Raw genomic sequence first — 20,986 nt, 5'->3', positions numbered from 1 at the left:
TCTCTGAATGATCCAATGTTGACCTAAATGACTAATGATGATAAATACAATCCACCTGTGTGTAATCAAGTCTCCGTATAAATGCACCTGCACTGTGATAGTCTCAGAGGTCCGTTAAAAGCGCAGAGAGCATCATGAAGAACAAGGAACACACCAGGCAGGTCCGAGATACTGTTGTGAAGAAGTTTAAAGCCGGATTTGGATACAAAAAGATTTCCCAAGCTTTAAACATCCCAAGGAGCACTGTGCAAGCGATAATATTGAAATGGAAGGAGTATCAGACCACTGCAAATCTACCAAGAACTGGCCGTCCCTCTAAACTTTCAGCTCATACAAGGAGAAGACTGATCAGAGATGCAGCCAAGAGGCCCATGATCACTCTGGATGAACTGCAGAGATCTACAGCTGAGGTGGGAGACTCTGTCCATAGGACAACAATCAGTCGTGTATTGCACAAATCTGGCCTTTATGGAAGAGTGGCAAGAAGAAAGTCATTTCTTAAAGATATCCATAAAAAGTGTTGTTTAAAGTTTGCCACAAGCCACCTGGGAGACACACCAAACATGTGGAAGAAGGTGCTCTGGTCAGATGAAACCAAAATTGAACTTTTTGGCAACAATGCAAAACGTTATGTTTGGGGTAAAAGCAACACAGCTCATCACCCTGAACACACCATTCCCACTGTCAAACATGGTGGTGGCAGCATCATGGTTTGGGCCTGCTTTTCTTCAGCAGGGACAGGGAAGATGGTTAAAATGTATGGGAAGATGGATGGAGCTGGGAAGATTGATGGAGCCAAATACAGGACCATTCTGGAAGGCTTACCAAAAGGCCTCCTGCAGGGACGGAGGCCCGGGATTAAAAATAAATATAGGACAAAACACTACATAAAGACCTAAGACAACATTTATTATATACATATTGTAAAACTTTATTTAACTAAGTCAGTTAAGAACTAATTATTTTTTACAATGACGACCAAAAGGCCTTGTGGAGACGGAGGCCTGGGATTAAAATAAATAAATACAATATAGGACAAAAACACACATCACAACAAGAGACACAACACTACTTAAAGAGATACCCAAGACAACAACATGGTAGCAACACAAAACATGGTACACAAACATTATTGGGCACAGTCAACAGCACAAAGGTCAAGAAGGTAGAGACGACATATACATCATACGAAGCAGCTACAACTGTCAGTAAGAGTGTCCATGATTGAGTCTTTTAATGAAGAGACAAGATAAAACTGTCCAGTTTGAGTGTTGGTTGCAGCTCGTTCCAGTAGCTAGCTGCAGCGAACTGAAAAGAGGAGCGACCCAGGGATGTGTGTGCTTTGGGGACCTTTAACAGAATGTGACTGGCAGAACAGGTGTTGTTTGTGGAGGATGAGGGCTGCAGTAGATATCTCAGATAGGGGGGAGTGAGGCCTAAGAGGGTTTTATAAACAAGCATCAACTAGTGTGTCTTGCAACAGGTATACAGAGATGACCAGTTTACAGAGGAGTATAGAGTGCAGTGATGTGTCCTATAAGGAGTCACATTAGAAGGGGTGGGAGATGAGGACATTTTGGACGGGTAAGAAGACATGGCTGAGTCAAATAGGAATCCTGACTTAATGAAGTGGTGATTAAAGAGCTCAGCCATGTGCTCCTTGTCAGTAACAACCACATCATCAACATTAAGGGACATGTGCTGCCTGTCAGTAACAACCACATCATCATCATTAAGGGACATGGGCTTCTTGTCAGTAACAACCACATCATCAACTTTAAGGGACATGTGCTCCTTGTCAGTAACAACCACATCATCAACATTAATGGACATGGGCAGCTGTGAGGAGGAGGGTTCATTTTCCAAAACTTCTTAGGATTAGACCCAGAGAGAGAACTGCTCATTAAAGTAACTAACTTTAGCCTTCCGGATAGCTTGAGTGCACTTATTTCTCATTTGCTTGAACGAATATACCAGTCAGCCTGAGTATGCCGAGCCTTTTGCCAAATGCAATTCTTGAGGTGGAGAAACTCTGCAAGATCACGGTCGAACCAGGGGCTGAACCTGTTTTTAATTCTCATTTTCTTTAGAGGCGTGTTTGTTAAACAATACCAGTGAAAATATCAAAAAAGAAAATATCAAAAAAGAAAATTGAAAACACGAATGAAAACATTAATGCTAATGAAAATGGCTAGCTAACTAGCTGGAAACTAAGCTATCAAAACAAAGCCAGTACTTAAAAATAGCAAATTAAGCTAGCTAGCGTCTAATATTAGCAAGTTAACACGCTAGCCAGCCAACAACACAAAGCTACACAGCAAAAAAAAATGTTGCCAATGCTACGACAATTCCTATTTACAGATAGCTAAATGTGTGTACCTTTTCCTGATATATATTTTTGTCTTCTTTTGTTCCTCGTGCTTCACAATTGTATTCACTTGATCCTGGAGGGCCCCTGTCGAATAACCGGAGCTCCTTGCTTTTTCCCACCGAAGAGGCCGCCCCCGTGGAGAAAAATCACTCATGACGGGTAAAGCTCAGGCTTTTAGATTAACTAACTTCAATGACTCGGGACGTCGGGTTTGATATGAAAGCTTCTTTTAGTAAGAATACTTGTTCACGTTACATTTAACAGCTTTAGATACTACAGAGCAATGCAGACAAGATGCTATCGGAAAGTCAGCTTAATCAACTTGCACCTGCACATAATTGGCGCCTTATCGCTCTCATTCCTGTCGCAAGGCATTCTGGAACTTGCAGTCAAAAAGCGTAATTCAATACAAATCAATATGTAAATAACTGTAAAGAAATATGTTTAGATCCAGCTCCATGAATTAACTTAAACATTAACTCTGTAACACATTAAAGTTACAACACAGGCGTCAAGACCCAATTCCACCCAAACTACGATCAGACAGATCCCGGCCCGGAGGATAACAGCTCTCTGAGACAACTGGATATTAACTTGGCTTAAATCAGTTAAAGCTTGCCAGTCCGTTGCCATCTTTTCAAAACGTCAGCTAGCATGTAGCATAGCCACTGCCAGCACTACCAACTAGCTAGCGCCAGGGGGAGGGCCTTAATTTGACAGTGGCTGTCTACAAAAAGAAAGCATTGATAAGTGATGGAGCTGGAAATATGTAGAAGCAGGTGGGATACAAAAGAAAATATTGTGGTGTTCCACACGGGGCAAGTTTTGCAAACACACACTCTCACACACATTCTTCCTAATAGTTCTAGCTATGCACCTATAACAAATGATTATCAGAGAGAGACTATGAGCAGTATTCATTTGATAAAACAAACAAAAGGCATTGATCAATAACTCCTTATGTTTAGCTTCTGTCCCTCTCCTCGCCCCTACCTAGGCTCGAACCAGGGACCCTCTGCACACATCAACAGCCACCCTCGAAGCATCGTTACCCATCGCTCCACAAAAGCCACAACCCTTTGCAGAGCAAGGGGAACAACTACTTCAAGGTCTCAGAGCGAGGGATGTCACCGATTGAAATGCTATTAGCGCACACCACCGCTAACTAGCTAGCCATTTCACATCGGTTACACTTATTAAAACCATTGCATTGGTTCACTAGTATTGCTGCCATTGTCAGTGTGAAGTCCTTGTTAAATCAAGATAAAATACAACAAATGTAAATTCAATATACAGGTCAAGTGTAATAATGTGTGGCCTTTTTCCATTTTCAAACCCACACGAGTGCCTGTACTTGGATTGATGTTATGCCACTCAGCACCTATGTGGTTATAATTCTTCCAATCAGGATTCCCCTCCAATTGCATCTGAGGTTATTATGGAACTCCTGAAGCCTCCTCTTTTTCTTCACGTGGAACCATGTGTTTTAACTAGAAGTCTGCATCAAGGGTGAAGTCACAGTTCATGGTGTTTGACATCACTCCATACCTCTGGTACTCAGCCACACGCTTCTCAAAGAAGTTTGTTTTCCCTTCCAGTGAGATGGACTCCATGAAGTCGAAGGGGTTTTCTGTCAGATAGACCTGGGATAGAAAGCATTCGTTTTGCTCTTTCCAACTTTATTTTGTCATTGTCAAGCCAAGCATGACATCCTATCAATCCATGAGTTGGAGGCTGGCCCCATGTATACACTACCTACACACTAACAATATCAAATTACTCTGTTGAAGAGTCAAAATAATAAGGAAAGACTCACCTTGGCCAATCCCAGGTCTTGGAGTAAACGGTCTGCCACAAACTCAATGTACTGCTTCATCAGCACACCATTAATCCCAATCAGATCCACAGGTAAGGCTTCTGTCAGAAACTCCTGAAATGGGAACATGTGTGGTTATGGACACGTTCCAGATTCACGTAAAAATGTGTCATTATGGACACGTTCCAGATTCCCGTTAAAATGTGTCCTTCTGGACACGTTCCAGATTCCCGTTAAAATGTGTCCTTCTGGACACGTTCCAGATTCACTGTAAAATGTGTCCTTCTGGACACGTTCCAGATTCACTGTAAAATGTGTCCTTCTGGACACGTTCCAGATTCACTGTAAAATGTGTCCTTCTGGACACGTTCCAGATTCACTGTAAAATGTGTCCTTCTGGACACGTTCCAGATTCACTGTAAAATGTGTCCTTCTGGACACGTTCCAGATTCACTGTAAAATGTGCCATTATGGATATGTTCTAGATCATTGTTAGATAGTAATTGTATCTGTATGATAAAAGGTCTATGAACCAAACCTCACTGTTTTTAATGGATTTACAATTAAGTATATTTTTATAATGGCGAGAGTAGGGCTGTGGCTGTAACCAAATTTTGTCAACTGGTGATTGTCAAGCAAATAACTGTCGGTCTCACGGTAATTGACCGTTAATTAACAAACACATTCAGCATCTCCTGGCTTCCACACAGCCTACAAGCCACTGATGCAGACCTTTGGGAACATCTACCGCAATAAAGCCATTATTTATTTTAGACCGGTCTAAAGAAACATGAAGAAAATGTAGTCTACTTCAGAAGAACAGAATAGTATAAATCAGAATTGTCCATACGTTATAGCCTGATCTGGCTGTGGGCTAGACTAGTTCATTTAGCAGACAAGATTAGCTTAGAATTCCGTGTCATTATTTTATAGTATCTAGAAAACATTTGAACCAGGCTGAATAAAATAGGAAGGACATTTTCTCCAAACGATTTGAGGGAGGGTGCACATGCGGCTTTTCTGTGTTGAGGGTTCACAAAGAAATAGGTACTCCTATATCTTAATTTAGAGTTATTAATGTAACTTTAGTTGTTCCACAAACAGTGTGCTTTATGTTTTATACATTGTACGGCTGCTTTGTTGCGACTCTAATGATGATTTGAATAAAGTCACTTGAAAGGCATGAGCTCTACTTTGTATTTTTGCGCAGGCTGTACACACTACATCAGTCACTCGTTCACAATTTGACAAGCACTTGACAATGCATAGAATTTCACGGCTGCATCCCCTTTGTGTGGCCGTAACGCACCCTAAACAAATCCATGCCTTTTGCTGCCAGTGTGCCCTTCTCCCAGACTGCTGCACACTCCATCACATAGTCAGGTCTTTCTCACAGGCTACAAGTGAAGACAATCTCATACAAATCATCAAGGAACCCACCAGGTACAACCCTAAATCCGTAAACATGGGCACCCTAATAGACATTATCCTGACCAACTTGCCCCCCAAATACACATCTGCTGTCTTCAAATCGGGATCTCAGTGATCATTGCCTGTATCCGCTACGGGTCCGCGGTCAAACGACCACCCCTCATCACTGTCAAACGCTCCCTAAAACACTTCTGCGAGCAGTCCTTTCTAATCGACCTGGCCCGGGTATCCTGGAAGGATATTGACCTCATCCCGTCAGTTGAGGATGCCTGGTCATTCTTTAAAAGTAACTTCCTCACCATTTTAGATAAGCATGCTCCGTTCCAAAAAATGCAGAACTAAGAACAGATATAGCCCTTGGTTCACCCCAGACCTGACTGCCCTGTGGCGGACTGCAATAGCATCGAATAGTCCCCGCGATATGCAACTGTTCAGGGAAGTCAGGAACCAATACACGCAGTCAGTCAGAGGCTAGCTTTTTCAAGCAGAAAATTGCATCCTGTAGCTCTAACTCCAAAAAGTTCTGGGACACTAAAGTCCATGGAGAATAAGAGCACCTCCTCCCAGCTTCCCACTGCACTGAGGCTAGGTAACACGGTCACCACCGATAAATCCATGGAGAATAAGAGCACCTCCTCCCAGCTGCCCACTGCACTGAAGCTAGGTAACACGGTCACCACTGATAAATCCATGGAGAACAAGAGCACCTCCTCCCAGCTGCCCACTGCACTGAGGCTAGGTAACACGGTCACCACTGATAAATCCATGGAGAACAAGAGCACCTCCTCCCAGCTGCCCACTGCACTGAGGCTAGGTAACACGGTCACCACCGATAAATCCATGGAGAACAAGATCACCTCCTCCCAGCTGCCCACTGCACTGAGGCTAGGTAACACGGTCACCACTGATAAATCCATGGAGAACAAGAGCACCTCCTCCCAGCTGCCCACTGCACTGAGGCTAGGTAACACAGTCAGCACCGATAAATCCATGGAGAACAAGAGCACCTCCTCCCAGCTGCCCACTACACTGAGGCTAGGTAACACAGTCACCACCGATAAATCCATGGAGAACAAGAGCACCTCCTCCCAGCTGCCCACTGCACTGAGGCTAGGTAACACGGTCACCACCGATAAATCCATGGAGAACAAGAGCACCTCCTCCCAGCTGCCCACTGCACTGAGGCTAGGTAACACGGTCACCACTGATAAATCCATGGAGAACAAGAGCACCTCCTCCCAGCTGCCCACTGCACTGAGGCTAGGTAACACAGTCACCACCGATAAATCCATGGAGAACAAGAGCACCTCCTCCCAGCTGCCCACTGCACTGAGGCTAGGTAACACAGTCACCACCGATAAATCCGTGATAATCGAAAACTTCAACAAGCATTTCTCAACGGCTGGCCATGCCTTCCTCCTGGCTACTCCAACCTTTGCCAACAGCTCCCCCCCCCCCCGCAGCTACCCGCCCACGCCTCCCCAGCTTCTCCTTTACCCAAATCCAGATAACAGATGTTCTGAAAGAGCTGCAAAACCTGGACCAATACAAATCAGCTGGGCTTGACAATCTGGACCCTCCACTTCTGAAACTGTCCACCGCCATTGTCACAACCCCTATTACCAGCCTGTTCAACCTCTCCTTCATAGACATAAGTATCAAATACTTATGTCATGCAATAAAATGCAAATCAATTACTTAAAAACCATACAATATGATTTTCTGGATTTTTGTTTTAGATTCCGGCTCTCACAGTTGAAGAATACTTGTGATAAAAAATTACAGACCTCTACATGCTTTGTAAGTTGGAAAACCTGCAAAATCGGCAGTGTATCAAATACTTGTTCTCCCCACTGTATATGCCAGTTAGGCTCTATGCCCCTTATAAAGCGGATTAATGTGCTTGATTTTAAGTTATTTGGCCACTGTAGTTGTGATACAAACCTTGTAAAAACATATAGGCCTATGGGCTAGGCTACATGAGGTGTACATCATTCACAAGTCATCATATATCATTCACAAGTGATAGGCTAATATTGTCACCCATCAGACTATTGCTGATTTAATCTTGTCTTTAAATATACTAAATATTTGTGAAATTTGTTTTTATTCAGAATGTACCCTTATCATAAGCGCCTGTATCGAAATGGGCAGCGGGAAAAATATGTCATCAATGCACTTCAAAATCAAATTTACTGGTCACATACACATATTTAGCAGATGTTATTGTGAGTGTAATGAAATGCTTGTAAATAGCGAATGGAGGACGCTTTTCCCATCAGGTAAGCTATACTCCTGTTGCAAAGACAAGCCAAGTGCTTAATATTAGGAAAGTTGAGAAATAAATATAGTAGGCCTAGTCTATAGAAGTCTGATGGGATCCTCCTCTTTTTAATAGAGGCCATCACTCGGTTCTCACGCAATTCCATAGCCTATTGAAATGTTGCGCAACATGACCTGATGAGCTCTCATGGAGTGTTTGATTAGATTAGCATTGATGTCAAAGTGACTAGTGGGACAATAGAGTGCTGAGTACCAGGCTGTTATTCAGTTTGGTAGGCTACTAATGACCATCCGCAGCATCAGAGCTTGGAGAAGCCTAATCACCTAAACCGTCACGTGGAATTTGACTGCCATCATGACTCTGGTGTGGAGGTAATACGGTCAACAGCACTAGGCGAGAGTCATGCATCTACTTCTGTTAGACAGTATTCATTTCACGGACTCACCTGCTCAATGCTGACAGCTTTGGTGATAATGTCCTTCACCCTGTCCTCTGACGGTTTCTTCACTATGTAGCTGTACAACAGACAGGCAAAGTTACAGTGCAGGCCCTGAAGATACAAACACACATTAAAAGATCAATAGTCTATAGTGACACTTATATTGGCAGGGAGGTCAATACATTTTAGCTGTTGCTACTTTTCTAATCAAATAACGGCAAAATGTTGAGACTTCACTGGAAAATGTTCGTGCTGCATCAAGATGTAGCTTAGATGTCCTTTGAAAAGAGACTAAAACTGGACTGTTCAATCCCAGTCCAAGAGGACCCAAACACTTTGTGTTTATGTTTACTACCTGCTAGTTAATTACACTCACCTGGGAGGTGTAAATTACTTCCTGATTAGAAGGGAACAACTAAAAAAAGAGCCAGTGGAACTGGTTTGGAGGTTCAGAGTTGAGAAAGTACACAGAGCATCTAACCTCGTCTCTGCTGATGAGCTCGTTGGAGTAGGTGAGCCCAGGCATCAGGCCTCTCTTCTTCAACCAATAAATAGCAGCAAATGACCCTGAGAAGAAGATGCCCTCCACTGCAGCGAACGCTACTATCCGCTCCCCTGTGGAGGAATTGAAACATGAAAGAATGGTTTAATTAAAGAATGGCAGCATTATTTTTTTTTGTATAAATAGCAGCGAAGGCTGAATTATTAAACGAAGAATGAACGCACAAAATAACTATCCAAAGACACATATGAAACACTGTTACTATAGCAATGAGGATCATGTCCTAGCCATGCATTGGGTGAACACTGTTACTATAGCAATGAGGATCATGTCCTAGCCATGCATTGGGTGGACACTGTTACTATAGCAATGAGGATCATGTCCTAGCCATGCATTGGGTGAACACTGTTACTATAGCAATGAGGATCATGTCCTAGCCATGCATTGGGTGGACACTGTTACTATAGCAATGAGGATCATGTCCTAGCCATGCATTGGGTGGACACTGTTACTATAGCAATGAGGATCATGTCCTAGCCATGCATTGTCCAGGGTGGACACTGTTACTATAGCAATGAGGATCATGTCCTAGCCATGCATTGGGTGGACACTGTTACTATAGCAATGAGGATCATGTCCTAGCCATGCATTGGGTGGACACTGTTACTATAGCAATGAGGATCATGTCCTAGCCATGCATTGGGTGGACACTGTTACTATAGCAATGAGGATCATGTCCTAGCCATGCATTGGGTGGACACTGTTACTATAGCAATGAGGATCATGTCCTAGCCATGCATTGGGTGGACACTGTTACTATAGCAATGAGGATCATGTCCTAGCCATGCATTGGGTGGGCACTGTTACTATAGCAATGAGGATCATGTCCTAGCCATGCATTGGGTGGACACTGTTACTATAGCAATGAGGATCATGTCCTAGCCATGCATTGGGTGGACACTGTTACTATAGCAATGAGGATCATGTCCTAGCCATGCATTGGGTGGACACTGTTACTATAGCAATGAGGATCATGTCCTAGCCATGCATTGGGTGGACACTGTTACTATAGCAATGAGGATCATGTCCTAGCCATGCATTGGGTGGACACTGTTACTATAGCAATGAGGATCATGTCCTAGCCATGCATTGGGTGGACACTGTTACTATAGCAATGAGGATCATGTCCTAGCCATGCATTGGGTGGACACTGTTACTATAGCAATGAGGATCATGTCCTAGCCATGCATTGGGTGGGCACTGTTACTATAGCAATGAGGATCATGTCCTAGCCATGCATTGGGTGGACACTGTTACTATAGCAATGAGGATCATGTCCTAGCCATGCATTGGGTGGACACTGTTACTATAGCAATGAGGATCATGTCCTAGCCATGCATTGGGTGGACACTGTTACTATAGCAATGAGGATCATGTCCTAGCCATGCATTGGGTGGACACTGTTACTATAGCAATGAGGATCATGTCCTAGCCATGCATTGGGTGGACACTATTACTATAGCAATGAGGATCATGTCCTAGCCATGCATTGGGTGGACACTGTTACTATAGCAATGAGGATCATGTCCTAGCCATGCATTGGGTGGACACTGTTACTATAGCAATGAGGATCATGTCCTAGCCATGCATTGGGTGAACACTGTTACTATAGCAATGAGGATCATGTCCTAGCCATGCATTGGGTGGACACTGTTACTATAGCAATGAGGATCATGTCCTAGCCATGCATTGGGTGGACACTGTTACTATAGCAATGAGGATCATGTCCTAGCCATGCATTGGGTGGACACTGTTACTATAGCAATGAGGATCATGTCCTAGCCATGCATTGGGTGGACACTGTTACTATAGCAATGAGGATCATGTCCTAGCCATGCATTGGGTGGACACTGTTACTATAGCAATGAGGATCATGTCCTAGCCATGCATTGGGTGGACACTGTTACTATAGCAATGAGGATCATGTCCTAGCCATGCATTGGGTGGACACTGTTACTATAGCAATGAGGATCATGTCCTAGCCATGCATTGGGTGGACACTGTTACTATAGCAATGAGGATCATGTCCTAGCCATGCATTGGGTGAACACTGTTACTATAGCAATGAGGATCATGTCCTAGCCATGCATTGTCCAGGGTGAACACTGTTACTATAGCAATGAGGATCATGTCCTAGCCATGCATTGTCCAGGGTGAACACTGTTACTATAGCAATGAGGATCATGTCCTAGCCATGCATTGTCCAGGGTGAACACTGTTACTATAGCAATGAGGATCATGTCCTAGCCATGCATTGGGTGGACAATGTTACTATAGCAATGAGGATCATGTCCTAGCCATGCATTGGGTGGACACTGTTACTATAGCAATGAGGATCATGTCCTAGCCATGCATTGGGTGGACACTGTTACTATAGCAATGAGGATCATGTCCTAGCCATGCATTGGGTGGACACTGTTACTATAGCAATGAGGATCATGTCCTAGCCATGCATTGGGTGGACACTGTTACTATAGCAATGAGGATCATGTCCTAGTCATGCATTGGGTGGACACTGTTACTATAGCAATGAGGATCATGTCCTAGCCATGCATTGGGTGGACACTGTTACTATAGCAATGAGGATCATGTCCTAGCCATGCATTGGGTGGACACTGTTACTATAGCAATGAGGATCATGTCCTAGCTATGCATTTGGGTGGACACTGTTACTATAGCAATGAGGATCATGTCCTAGCCATGCATTGGGTGGACACTGTTACTATAGCAATGAGGATCATGTCCTAGCCATGCATTGGGTGGACACTGTTACTATAGCAATGAGGATCATGTCCTAGCCATGCATTGGGTGGACACTGTTACTATAGCAATGAGGATCATGTCCTAGCCATGCATTGGGTGGACACTGTTACTATAGCAATGAGGATCATGTCGTAGCCATGCATTGGGTGGACACTGTTACTATAGCAATGAGGATCATGTCCTAGCCATGCATTGGGTGGACACTGTTACTATAGCAATGAGGATCATGTCGTAGCCATGCATTGGGTGGACACTGTTACTATAGCAATGAGGATCATGTCCTAGCCATGCATTGGGTGGACACTGTTACTATAGCAATGAGGATCATGTCCTAGCCATGCATTGGGTGGACACTGTTACTATAGCAATGAGGATCATGTCCTAGCCATGCATTGGGTGGACACTGTTACTATAGCAATGAGGATCATGTCCTAGCCATGCATTGGGTGGACACTGTTACTATAGCAATGAGGATCATGTCCTAGCCATGCATTGGGTGGACACTGTTACTATAGCAATGAGGATCATGTCCTAGCCATGCATTGGGTGGACACTGTTACTATAGCAATGAGGATCATGTCCTAGCCATGCATTGGGTGGACACTGTTACTATAGCAATGAGGATCATGTCCTAGCCATGCATTGGGTGGACACTGTTACTATAGCAATGAGGATCATGTCCTAGCCATGCATTGGGTGGACACTGTTACTATAGCAATGAGGATCATGTCCTAGCCATGCATTGGGTGGACACTGTTACTATAGCAATGAGGATCATGTCCTAGCCATGCATTGGGTGGACACTGTTACTATAGCAATGAGGATCATGTCCTAGCCATGCATTGGGTGGACACTGTTACTATAGCAATGAGGATCATGTCCTAGCCATGCATTGGGTGGGCACTGTTACTATAGCAATGAGGATCATGTCCTAGCCATGCATTGGGTGGACACTGTTACTATAGCAATGAGGATCATGTCCTAGCCATGCATTGGGTGGACACTGTTACTATAGCAATGAGGATCATGTCCTAGCCATGCATTGGGTGGACACTGTTACTATAGCAATGAGGATCATGTCCTAGCCATGCATTGGGTGGACACTGTTACTATAGCAATGAGGATCATGTCCTAGCCATGCATTGGGTGGACACTGTTACTATAGCAATGAGGATCATGTCCTAGCCATGCACTGTCCAGGGTGAACACTGTTACTATAGCAATGAGGATCATGTCCTAGCCATGCATTGGGTGGACACTGTTACTATAGCAATGAGGATCATGTCCTAGCCATGCATTGGGTGAACACTGTTACTATAGCAATGAGGATCATGTCCTAGCCATGCATTGGGTGGACACTGTTACTATAGCAATGAGGATCATGTCCTAGCCATGCATTGGGTGGACACTGTTACTATAGCAATGAGGATCATGTCCTAGCCATGCATTGGGTGGACACTGTTACTATAGCAATGAGGATCATGTCCTAGCCATGCATTGGGTGGACACTGTTACTATAGCAATGAGGATCATGTCCTAGCCATGCATTGGGTGGACACTGTTACTATAGCAATGAGGATCATGTCCTAGCCATGCATTGGGTGGACACTGTTACTATAGCAATGAGGATCATGTCCTAGCCATGCATTGGGTGAACACTGTTACTATAGCAATGAGGATCGTGTCCTAGCCATGCACTGTCCAGGGTGGACAATGTTACTATAGCAATGAGGATCATGTCCTAGCCATGCACTGTCCAGGGTGGACACTGTTACTATAGCAATGAGGATCATGTCCTAGCCATGCATTGGGTGAACACTGTTACTATAGCAATGAGGATCATGTCCTAGCCATGCATTGTCCAGGGTGGACACTGTTACTATAGCAATGAGGATCATGTCCTAGCCATGCATTGTCCAGGGTGGACACTGTTACTATAGCAATTAGGATCATGTCCTAGCCATGCACTGTCCAGGGTGGACACTGTTACTATAGCAATGAGGATAATGTCCTAGCCATGGATTGTCCAGGGTGGACACTGTTACTATAGTAATGAGGATCATGTCGTAGCCATGCATTGTCCAGGGTGGACACTGTTACTATAGCAATGAGGATCATGTCGTAGCCATGCATTGTCCAGGGTGAACACTGTTACTATAGCAATGAGGATCATGTCGTAGCCATGCATTGTCCAGGGTGGACACTGTTACTATAGCAATGAGGATCATGTCGTAGCCATGCATTGTCCAGGGTGGACACTGTTACTATAGCAATTAGGATCATGTCCTAGCCATGCACTGTCCAGGGTGGACACTGTTACTATAGCAATGAGGATCATGTCGTAGCCATGCATTGTCCAGGGTGAACACTGTTACTATAGAAATGAGGATCATGTCCTAGCCATGCATTGTCCAGGGTGAACACTGTTACTATAGCAATGAGGATCATGTCCTAGCCATGCATTGTCCAGGGTGAACACTGTTACTATAGCAATGAGGATCATGTCGTAGCCATGCATTGTCCAGGGTGAACACTGTTACTATAGCAATGAGGATCATGTCGTAGCCATGCACTGTCCAGGGTGGACACTGTTACTATAGCAATGAGGATCATGTCGTAGCCATGCATTGTCCAGGGTGAACACTGTTACTATAGCAATGAGGATCATGTCCTAGCCATGCATTGTCCAGGGTGAACACTGTTACTATAGCAATGAGGATCATGTCCTAGCCATGCATTGTCCAGGGTGAACACTGTTACTATAGCAATGAGGATCATGTCCTAGCCATGCATTGTCCAGGGTGAACACTGTTACTATAGCAATGAGGATCATGTCGTAGCCATGCATTGTCCAGGGTGAACACTGTTACTATAGCAATGAGGATGTTACAGCTGTGAGACTGTTCCTTTTTCAAGAACTCACCGAAGGTGGATTTGGTGTCAGAGATCCACTGGATCGCCCAGTCTGCTTTCCTTCTCACACACGGCATAGTCTGAATGGCATTGAACAAATGCTCCCTGTACAGACAAGGAGAACAGGTTTAGAACATTTGTGCCTGTAGATCAAAACATGCACCAACCAAACCCTCCTCAAAGTCTAGTATCACCGTTTCACCACAATGATCTCCTCAACTGACAAAATGAGCTTCATATACCACCTGGTGAGGATATCAGGGCCTGTGTTCATAATGCATAACACAGGAGGAGTGCTGATCTAGGATCAGTGTTGCCTTTTGGATCATAATGAATAAGGTTACATGGACAACAGGGAAGACCTGATCCTAGATCACTACACCTACTCTGAGATGCTTCATGATGCGGGCCTCAGAGTCCCTGATGTAAGTATTGATGAGCATACCATACATCTCATTAGACTATAGTCACGTACCTCTCCTCAGAGTCCCTGATGTAAGTGTTGATGAGCATGCCATACATCTCATTAGACTATAGTCACGTACCTCTCCTCAGAGTCCCTGATGTAAGTGTTGATGAGCATGCCATACATCTCATTAGACTATAGTCACGTACCTCTCCTCAGAGTCCCTGATGTAAGTGTTGATGAGCATGCCATACATCTCATTAGACTATAGTCACGTACCTCTCCTCAGAGTCCCTGAAGTAAGTGTTGATGAGCATGCCATACATCTCATTAGACTATAGTCACGTACCTCTCCTCAGAGTCCCTGATGTAAGTGTTGATGAGCATGCCATACATCTCAGAATGGATGTTCTCTATGAGGATCTGGAACCCATAGAAGGATCGGGCCTCTGGAAGCTGTACCTCCTGACTAAACCTCTGGACCTGAGGGATGGATAACAGTGGGTCGGCAGCATAGCCTAGTGGTTAGAGCGTTGGATTAGTAATCGAAAGGTTGCAAGATCAAGGTAAAAATCTGTTGTTCTGCCCCTGAACATGCAGTTAACCCACTGTTCCTAGGCCGTCATTGAAAATAAGAATTTGTTCTTAACTGACTTGCCTAGTTAAATAAAGGTACAATAGGATGAAGGATGAATAGGCTGGGGTGAGAATACCGTATAATACAGTACTACTGTATAGCTACATCAACAACAAATAGGCTGGGGTGAGAATACAGTATAATACAGTACTACTGTATAGCTACATCCATGATCTAGAACAAAACTTATGGGGCAGTTTCCCAGACACAGTTTCCTGGATGTCGAGTCCTGGACCAAAAAGCCAGCTCAGTGGAGAATCTCCATTGGTTCCTAACGCCATGGTTCCTAACGCCCTACAGACCAGGGTTCCTAATGCCCTACAGACCAGGGTTCCTAACGCCCTACAGACCAGGGTTCCTAACGCCCTACAGACCAGGGTTCCTAACGCCCTACAGACCAGGGTTCCTAACACCCTACAGACCAGGGTTCCTAACGCCCTACAGACCAGGGTTCCTAACGCCCTACAGACCAGGGTTCCTAATGCCCTACAGACCAGGGTTCCTAACGCCCTAGAGACCAGGGTTCCTAACGCCCTACAGACCAGGGTTCCTAACGCCCTAGAGGCCAGGGTTCCTAACGCCCTACAGACCAGGGTTCCTAAGAGAGGGACTCACAAGGTTCTCGTTGACGATGCCGTCGCTGGCAGCGAAGAAAGCTAAGATGTGAGAGATGAAGTGTTTCTCATCAGGCTTCAAGTTGTCCCAGTGTGCCAGGTCCTTAGATAGATCCACCTGCAGCACAGACAGTTGGTTACAAAACAGTTCCACACTTCAACCACCTCCTAACCACACATCAACCACCTACATTAAACCGTGCTTTGTTTTTTAAGTGAGTGAGACTTTGTGTCTTGTATGTAGCATATTGCCTCGCTCTCCTGACATTAGGCTTTACAAACCACACATCAATCTAGCAAGCGACAGCCTTCAGTTTTCACACATTCAAAATGAGGGAGTATTGTTTCATGTATTCTGACGACTGTCTTGCTCTTTACAGGGAATAGGCAGCATTTGGAATTCAAGTTAATTAGCCCCCACCTCTTCCACTGTCCAGAAGGAGGCCTGGGCCTGTTTGTACATCCTCCAGATGTCAGGGTACTGGATTGGGAAGATGACAAAACGCCTGGGGTTGTCTCTAAGCAAGGGCTCATCCTCTGTGCAGTGCTGCTGGTCTGTGTCTTTGTGGCTGTTCTGTATGAAACAATTGAAGACCACAGCTTCTTCATCTTACAGCATACAGTCACCTAAACATCAACTGAAATATATTTGATAGCCTTTTAGAATGTTAGGCGTATCAGAGATACAGATAGCAAAGAAATGCACCTTCTGTTGTGTTACCACTGGTTGGAGAATATTGAATGTTGTACATTAGTACAAAGTCGCTGAAACAGCTGATCTACCTATGGCCACACAGGCTATTGTCTAAACCCTAGTTAAATAATGGTTCAAGAATTCCCTCAAACACCAAGTTAGTCATACGTATTTTTAAAAATAGGTCATCATCACTGTCAATGGTGAATGATAATTCTTCATGTTTTACCATTCAGACTGCATCTCCATGTGTTGCTCTGGGCCAGTCATGTGTTGCTCTGGGCCAGTCATGTGTTGCTCTGGGCCAGTCATGTGATCTCAATTAGTTTCATGGTCATTTAGATATTTGTGAATTACTGTTTGGTGAGTGAATTAAAGCAGATGCTGTTAAACTATTAGCCTTTCTGTATTTTGTTTCAAAGTATATATCCTCTCTAGCGGTGAGCGCTGTTGAGTTCTGCCGCATTCTACATTTTGACTATTCGGCTTCAGCTAACCATCTTAAAATCTCATTGAAATTAGGTGTTGGTGTAACAGTAACGTTACAGGCTATGCTATTATATTAGGCTCGGTTATGCAAAATGAAAATGAATCATTATGTGATCTTGAGAGACATTAATTCAGTTTTGATCTAACATTACTAAAGAGCACCATGGTGAGAAGTGATCATCTCCTATTTGTAATGATAAGTGATGAGTAGGACTATTAGACAGAACTTGGTTATTTGAAGCGAAAGGACTATAAATGTAATTTTAAGCAAAATATGCTGAAAGGGCAGTCCCAGGATGATGTTATTTAAAGAAGTTGAACCAAATTCTGGTGCTGAATGATAGCTCTGCCATTCGGGCCAGTTCAGGAACAAACAACAATAGTTTAGAGTAGGCTATACTCTAATTGGCCTACGACTACATGGTATACTGGGGCTATTTGTAGGCTATGGACTAATGTAAATACAGTACCAGTCGAGAGTAGACACACCTACTCATTCAAGGGTTTTTCTTAATTTTGTACTATTTTCTACATTGTAAAATATTAGTGAAGACATCAAAACTATGAAATAACACATATGGAATCATGTATTAACCAAAAACAAGTGTTAAGAAAATCTAAATATATTATATGAGATTCTTCAAAGTGGCCACATTTTGCGTTGATGACAGCTTTGCACACTCCTGGAATTCTCTCAACCAGTTTATATCCAACCTTCCAGTTAGTCGCCTTGAAGTCACTGAAGTCAGATGACCATTCAAGACGGTTTCCCAGTCAGAGCTTGTGTATTCCCGACTTCCCAGTTAATTAACTTGACTTCAACGAGTTCAAGACTTCACAGATCCGGGGTAACAGTTGTTTTGAGAGGAGCACAAATCATGCTTTATTGACAGCATGGCCAATGTTGAATATTTATCATTTTAAATTTGGAGAAAAAAAAGAGACCCTTAATCCCAGATGTGGGACCACACAGCCACTGATTCCTTCCAAACCACTCATTGTTGAATTTGTGATTTCCAACTTGTTGTGTAATGTTTATGTCCAATAGCCGATGAGCATATAATTTCTCTTCATATGACAAAGATTAAAAAGGATTTGTCAGTAGATTGTCGACTTGATTCATGATGATGACTGCCAAGATTTTGAAAGTATAATGTTGACATGATCTGTCCAATCAAAGCTACTGTAGATATCACGTGATTTGACATAATTGTATCTGTGGCCAATGACCTTGAGCCTTCTTGGATGGGCACTTCTAATGTAACTCTATTGCAGCACCCAAGGGGCTATAATTTTCTATCTCTACCCTTAGACTTGGCATGAGTGACAGAATACTGAGCCAATCATGGCGAAACGCTCCTTATTTTCTGCTGGCTTGCCCCATCACTACAGAAAGCACTGAGCTGGGCTGAAACACCTGCATTTTGGAGCTGACGAAATCAAGAAAATACCATTTAAAAAAGAGACCATGTTTGTATGCAGCTTCATTAAGTCAGTGAGAGATATATATATATATATATATACACACATACACATTGTTTACAAACTGATATGTGACACGTTTAATGACAAAATAACACGCAAAACAGGCAAGCTTTTTTTTGCAAAAAAATGTGGGGCTCTTCACCTGCCCTGAATGACTGGTCGCCACTGGTCCTAGGCAAAATGGTGTCGCCTTAACCAAGTGGTCACATAATTCTGGGTTACACTGCACAAGAGGGGTCTGTGGAGTTTTACGAACATCCTCAAGGAAGACACACACATGTTTTTCCAACGGTCTGATCGGCTGAAGTAGTCCTCCGCAGTGCACACAGCTAGCCTAATAGTTCATCATTCTCGCCACTGCCAGAGAGAAGACGGGGAAGAAACCACCATTTATTTATCTACCTCTACTGCTATACATATTTATTTGGTTTGGCATTCTATCGTTTCATATAATTGTGGTGCTAATTAAATATCATTTATTTAGAATGTATCTGAATTAATTTAGCAGAAATAGTTTGACCAGCTCCATCTATTCTCGTCAATTAGAAACTAGTGAGCGTACGCCGCTGCACGGTGCTCCGGCAGCAACCCCATACACCATCTTCTGTTTCATAACGTCGGTGAAAACACATCTACGACAATGCAGTTCTTACATAAAATAGCAGCAACATATTTGACATGAATAAATAAGTTGTCTGCTATTATACATTTACATCTTGGTAACATGCTCTTTGTGATAGCAGTTATTTCTAGACCACATTTAAATTTAGATCAACAATCAATACAGCAATATTGCAGCAATGTATCACGGTCGTTCGCAAAGGTGCCTGCCCTAAATATTTAGGTTGTTCCATACTGTTTAACGGACTAAACTACATACATCTCAGCTCTCAGTTGTTGATACGTTGTTGTAGTGGTCTTTGTTTATAGGTTACACAAGCTCACACACTAGGCAATTTAATGTGGCATAGTAATAACGTTACAACTATACACAATGGGAAGAAAAAAAAGGCATTTCGACAGGTTTACATTATTGTTACCTGATAATCCTTGGACTCTGTGCGTACATTGGTTAGATTTGAGCAGTCCATTTCGTGAACAAGCAACACTCAAACAGCGAAGTCGCTCCTGCTAGTGTTCACCTTGTTGTCTTTGGTCTGGTCACAGCGTTTCTAAACAGAGGCGAAATATCGCGAGAAGTGCCGGGAACGTAGGCGCAACATCGCGAGAAGTGAGGAAACGTAGGCGCAACATCGCGAGAAGTGAGGGAACGTAACAGACCAGGCCGGGGCGCAACAGACCAGGCCGGGGTTTAGTTCCACAAGTCAGTGAGAGATGTTACATGTTTGTCTTAAGATCTCAATTTTCTCCAAATCTAAAGGCACAACCTGGATTAGAGCCAGTGTCTTAAGTAGTTGAACATGTTACTACTCCAACCTCGTGAAAGTGACAAACGGACAAGTTTTCATTTTCGTAAAAAACAACTTTGATTTAACGCACAATTCGACCAAGATAGAGGAAATATGCAATAAATAAATGGCGAAACTCTGCCGGCATACGTCGACCCATCGCGTACCCGTTGTCATGCTGCATCAAACGGCTGCTAAGCTAATCGTTAAGCGATACCTTCTAAACGTCAAGATATTGTAATGTATTTTACCAGGCAAGTCAGTTAAGAACAAATTGTTATTTTCAATGACGGCCTAGGAACGGTGGATTAACTACCGGTTCATGGGCAGAACGACAGATTTCTACATTGTCAGTTTGGGGATTCGAACTTTCAACCTTTCGGTTACTGGCCCTGCGGCCCCATGAATGAAACAATGCAGGGAGCAGGTGTCGAACCTCGACCTTCTAGCCCGAAGCCCAGGGTCGTTACACTATTACCACGTTCACTTGCTTGTCAGAAATAGTTAACTCTGGAATGTTCGACTTAATAATTGGTTGTAGTTCCACACATGCCGTTTTCAACCAGTTAGTAAATCAGGCATGTCAGAGTTTCTTAGCTCCGACTGGCACGTGAATGCGGCATGAATCGAGAAACCTATTTTCCTCGATAGTATGCAATGACACTATTTCAAA

At 43.5% G+C, this 20,986-nt stretch overlaps 1 protein-coding gene across 1 annotated transcript; it reads right to left on the bottom strand.

The window, feature by feature from the left end:
- Positions 1-888: 888 nt before the first annotated feature.
- Positions 889-20,083, bottom strand: rrm2b (ribonucleotide reductase M2 b). Its single transcript, XM_020499927.2, has 9 exons — positions 19,945-20,083; positions 16,658-16,810; positions 16,238-16,354; positions 15,335-15,468; positions 14,590-14,684; positions 8,823-8,956; positions 8,348-8,452; positions 4,188-4,301; positions 889-4,014 (listed from the first exon to the last, which is right to left on the bottom strand). Exons 1-9 carry the CDS (start codon positions 19,993-19,995, stop codon positions 3,862-3,864), a joined length of 1,056 nt encoding a protein of 351 aa, XP_020355516.1. The 5' UTR covers positions 19,996-20,083; the 3' UTR covers positions 889-3,861.
- Between the last annotated feature and the right edge of the window lie 903 nt (positions 20,084-20,986).

The sequence above is a fragment of the Oncorhynchus kisutch genome, linkage group LG14 (assembly GCF_002021735.2).
Source record: "Oncorhynchus kisutch isolate 150728-3 linkage group LG14, Okis_V2, whole genome shotgun sequence".
In the NCBI taxonomy this organism is placed as follows: Eukaryota; Metazoa; Chordata; class Actinopteri; order Salmoniformes; family Salmonidae; genus Oncorhynchus; species Oncorhynchus kisutch.
This window is presented reverse-complemented; position numbering and strand designations above follow the sequence as displayed.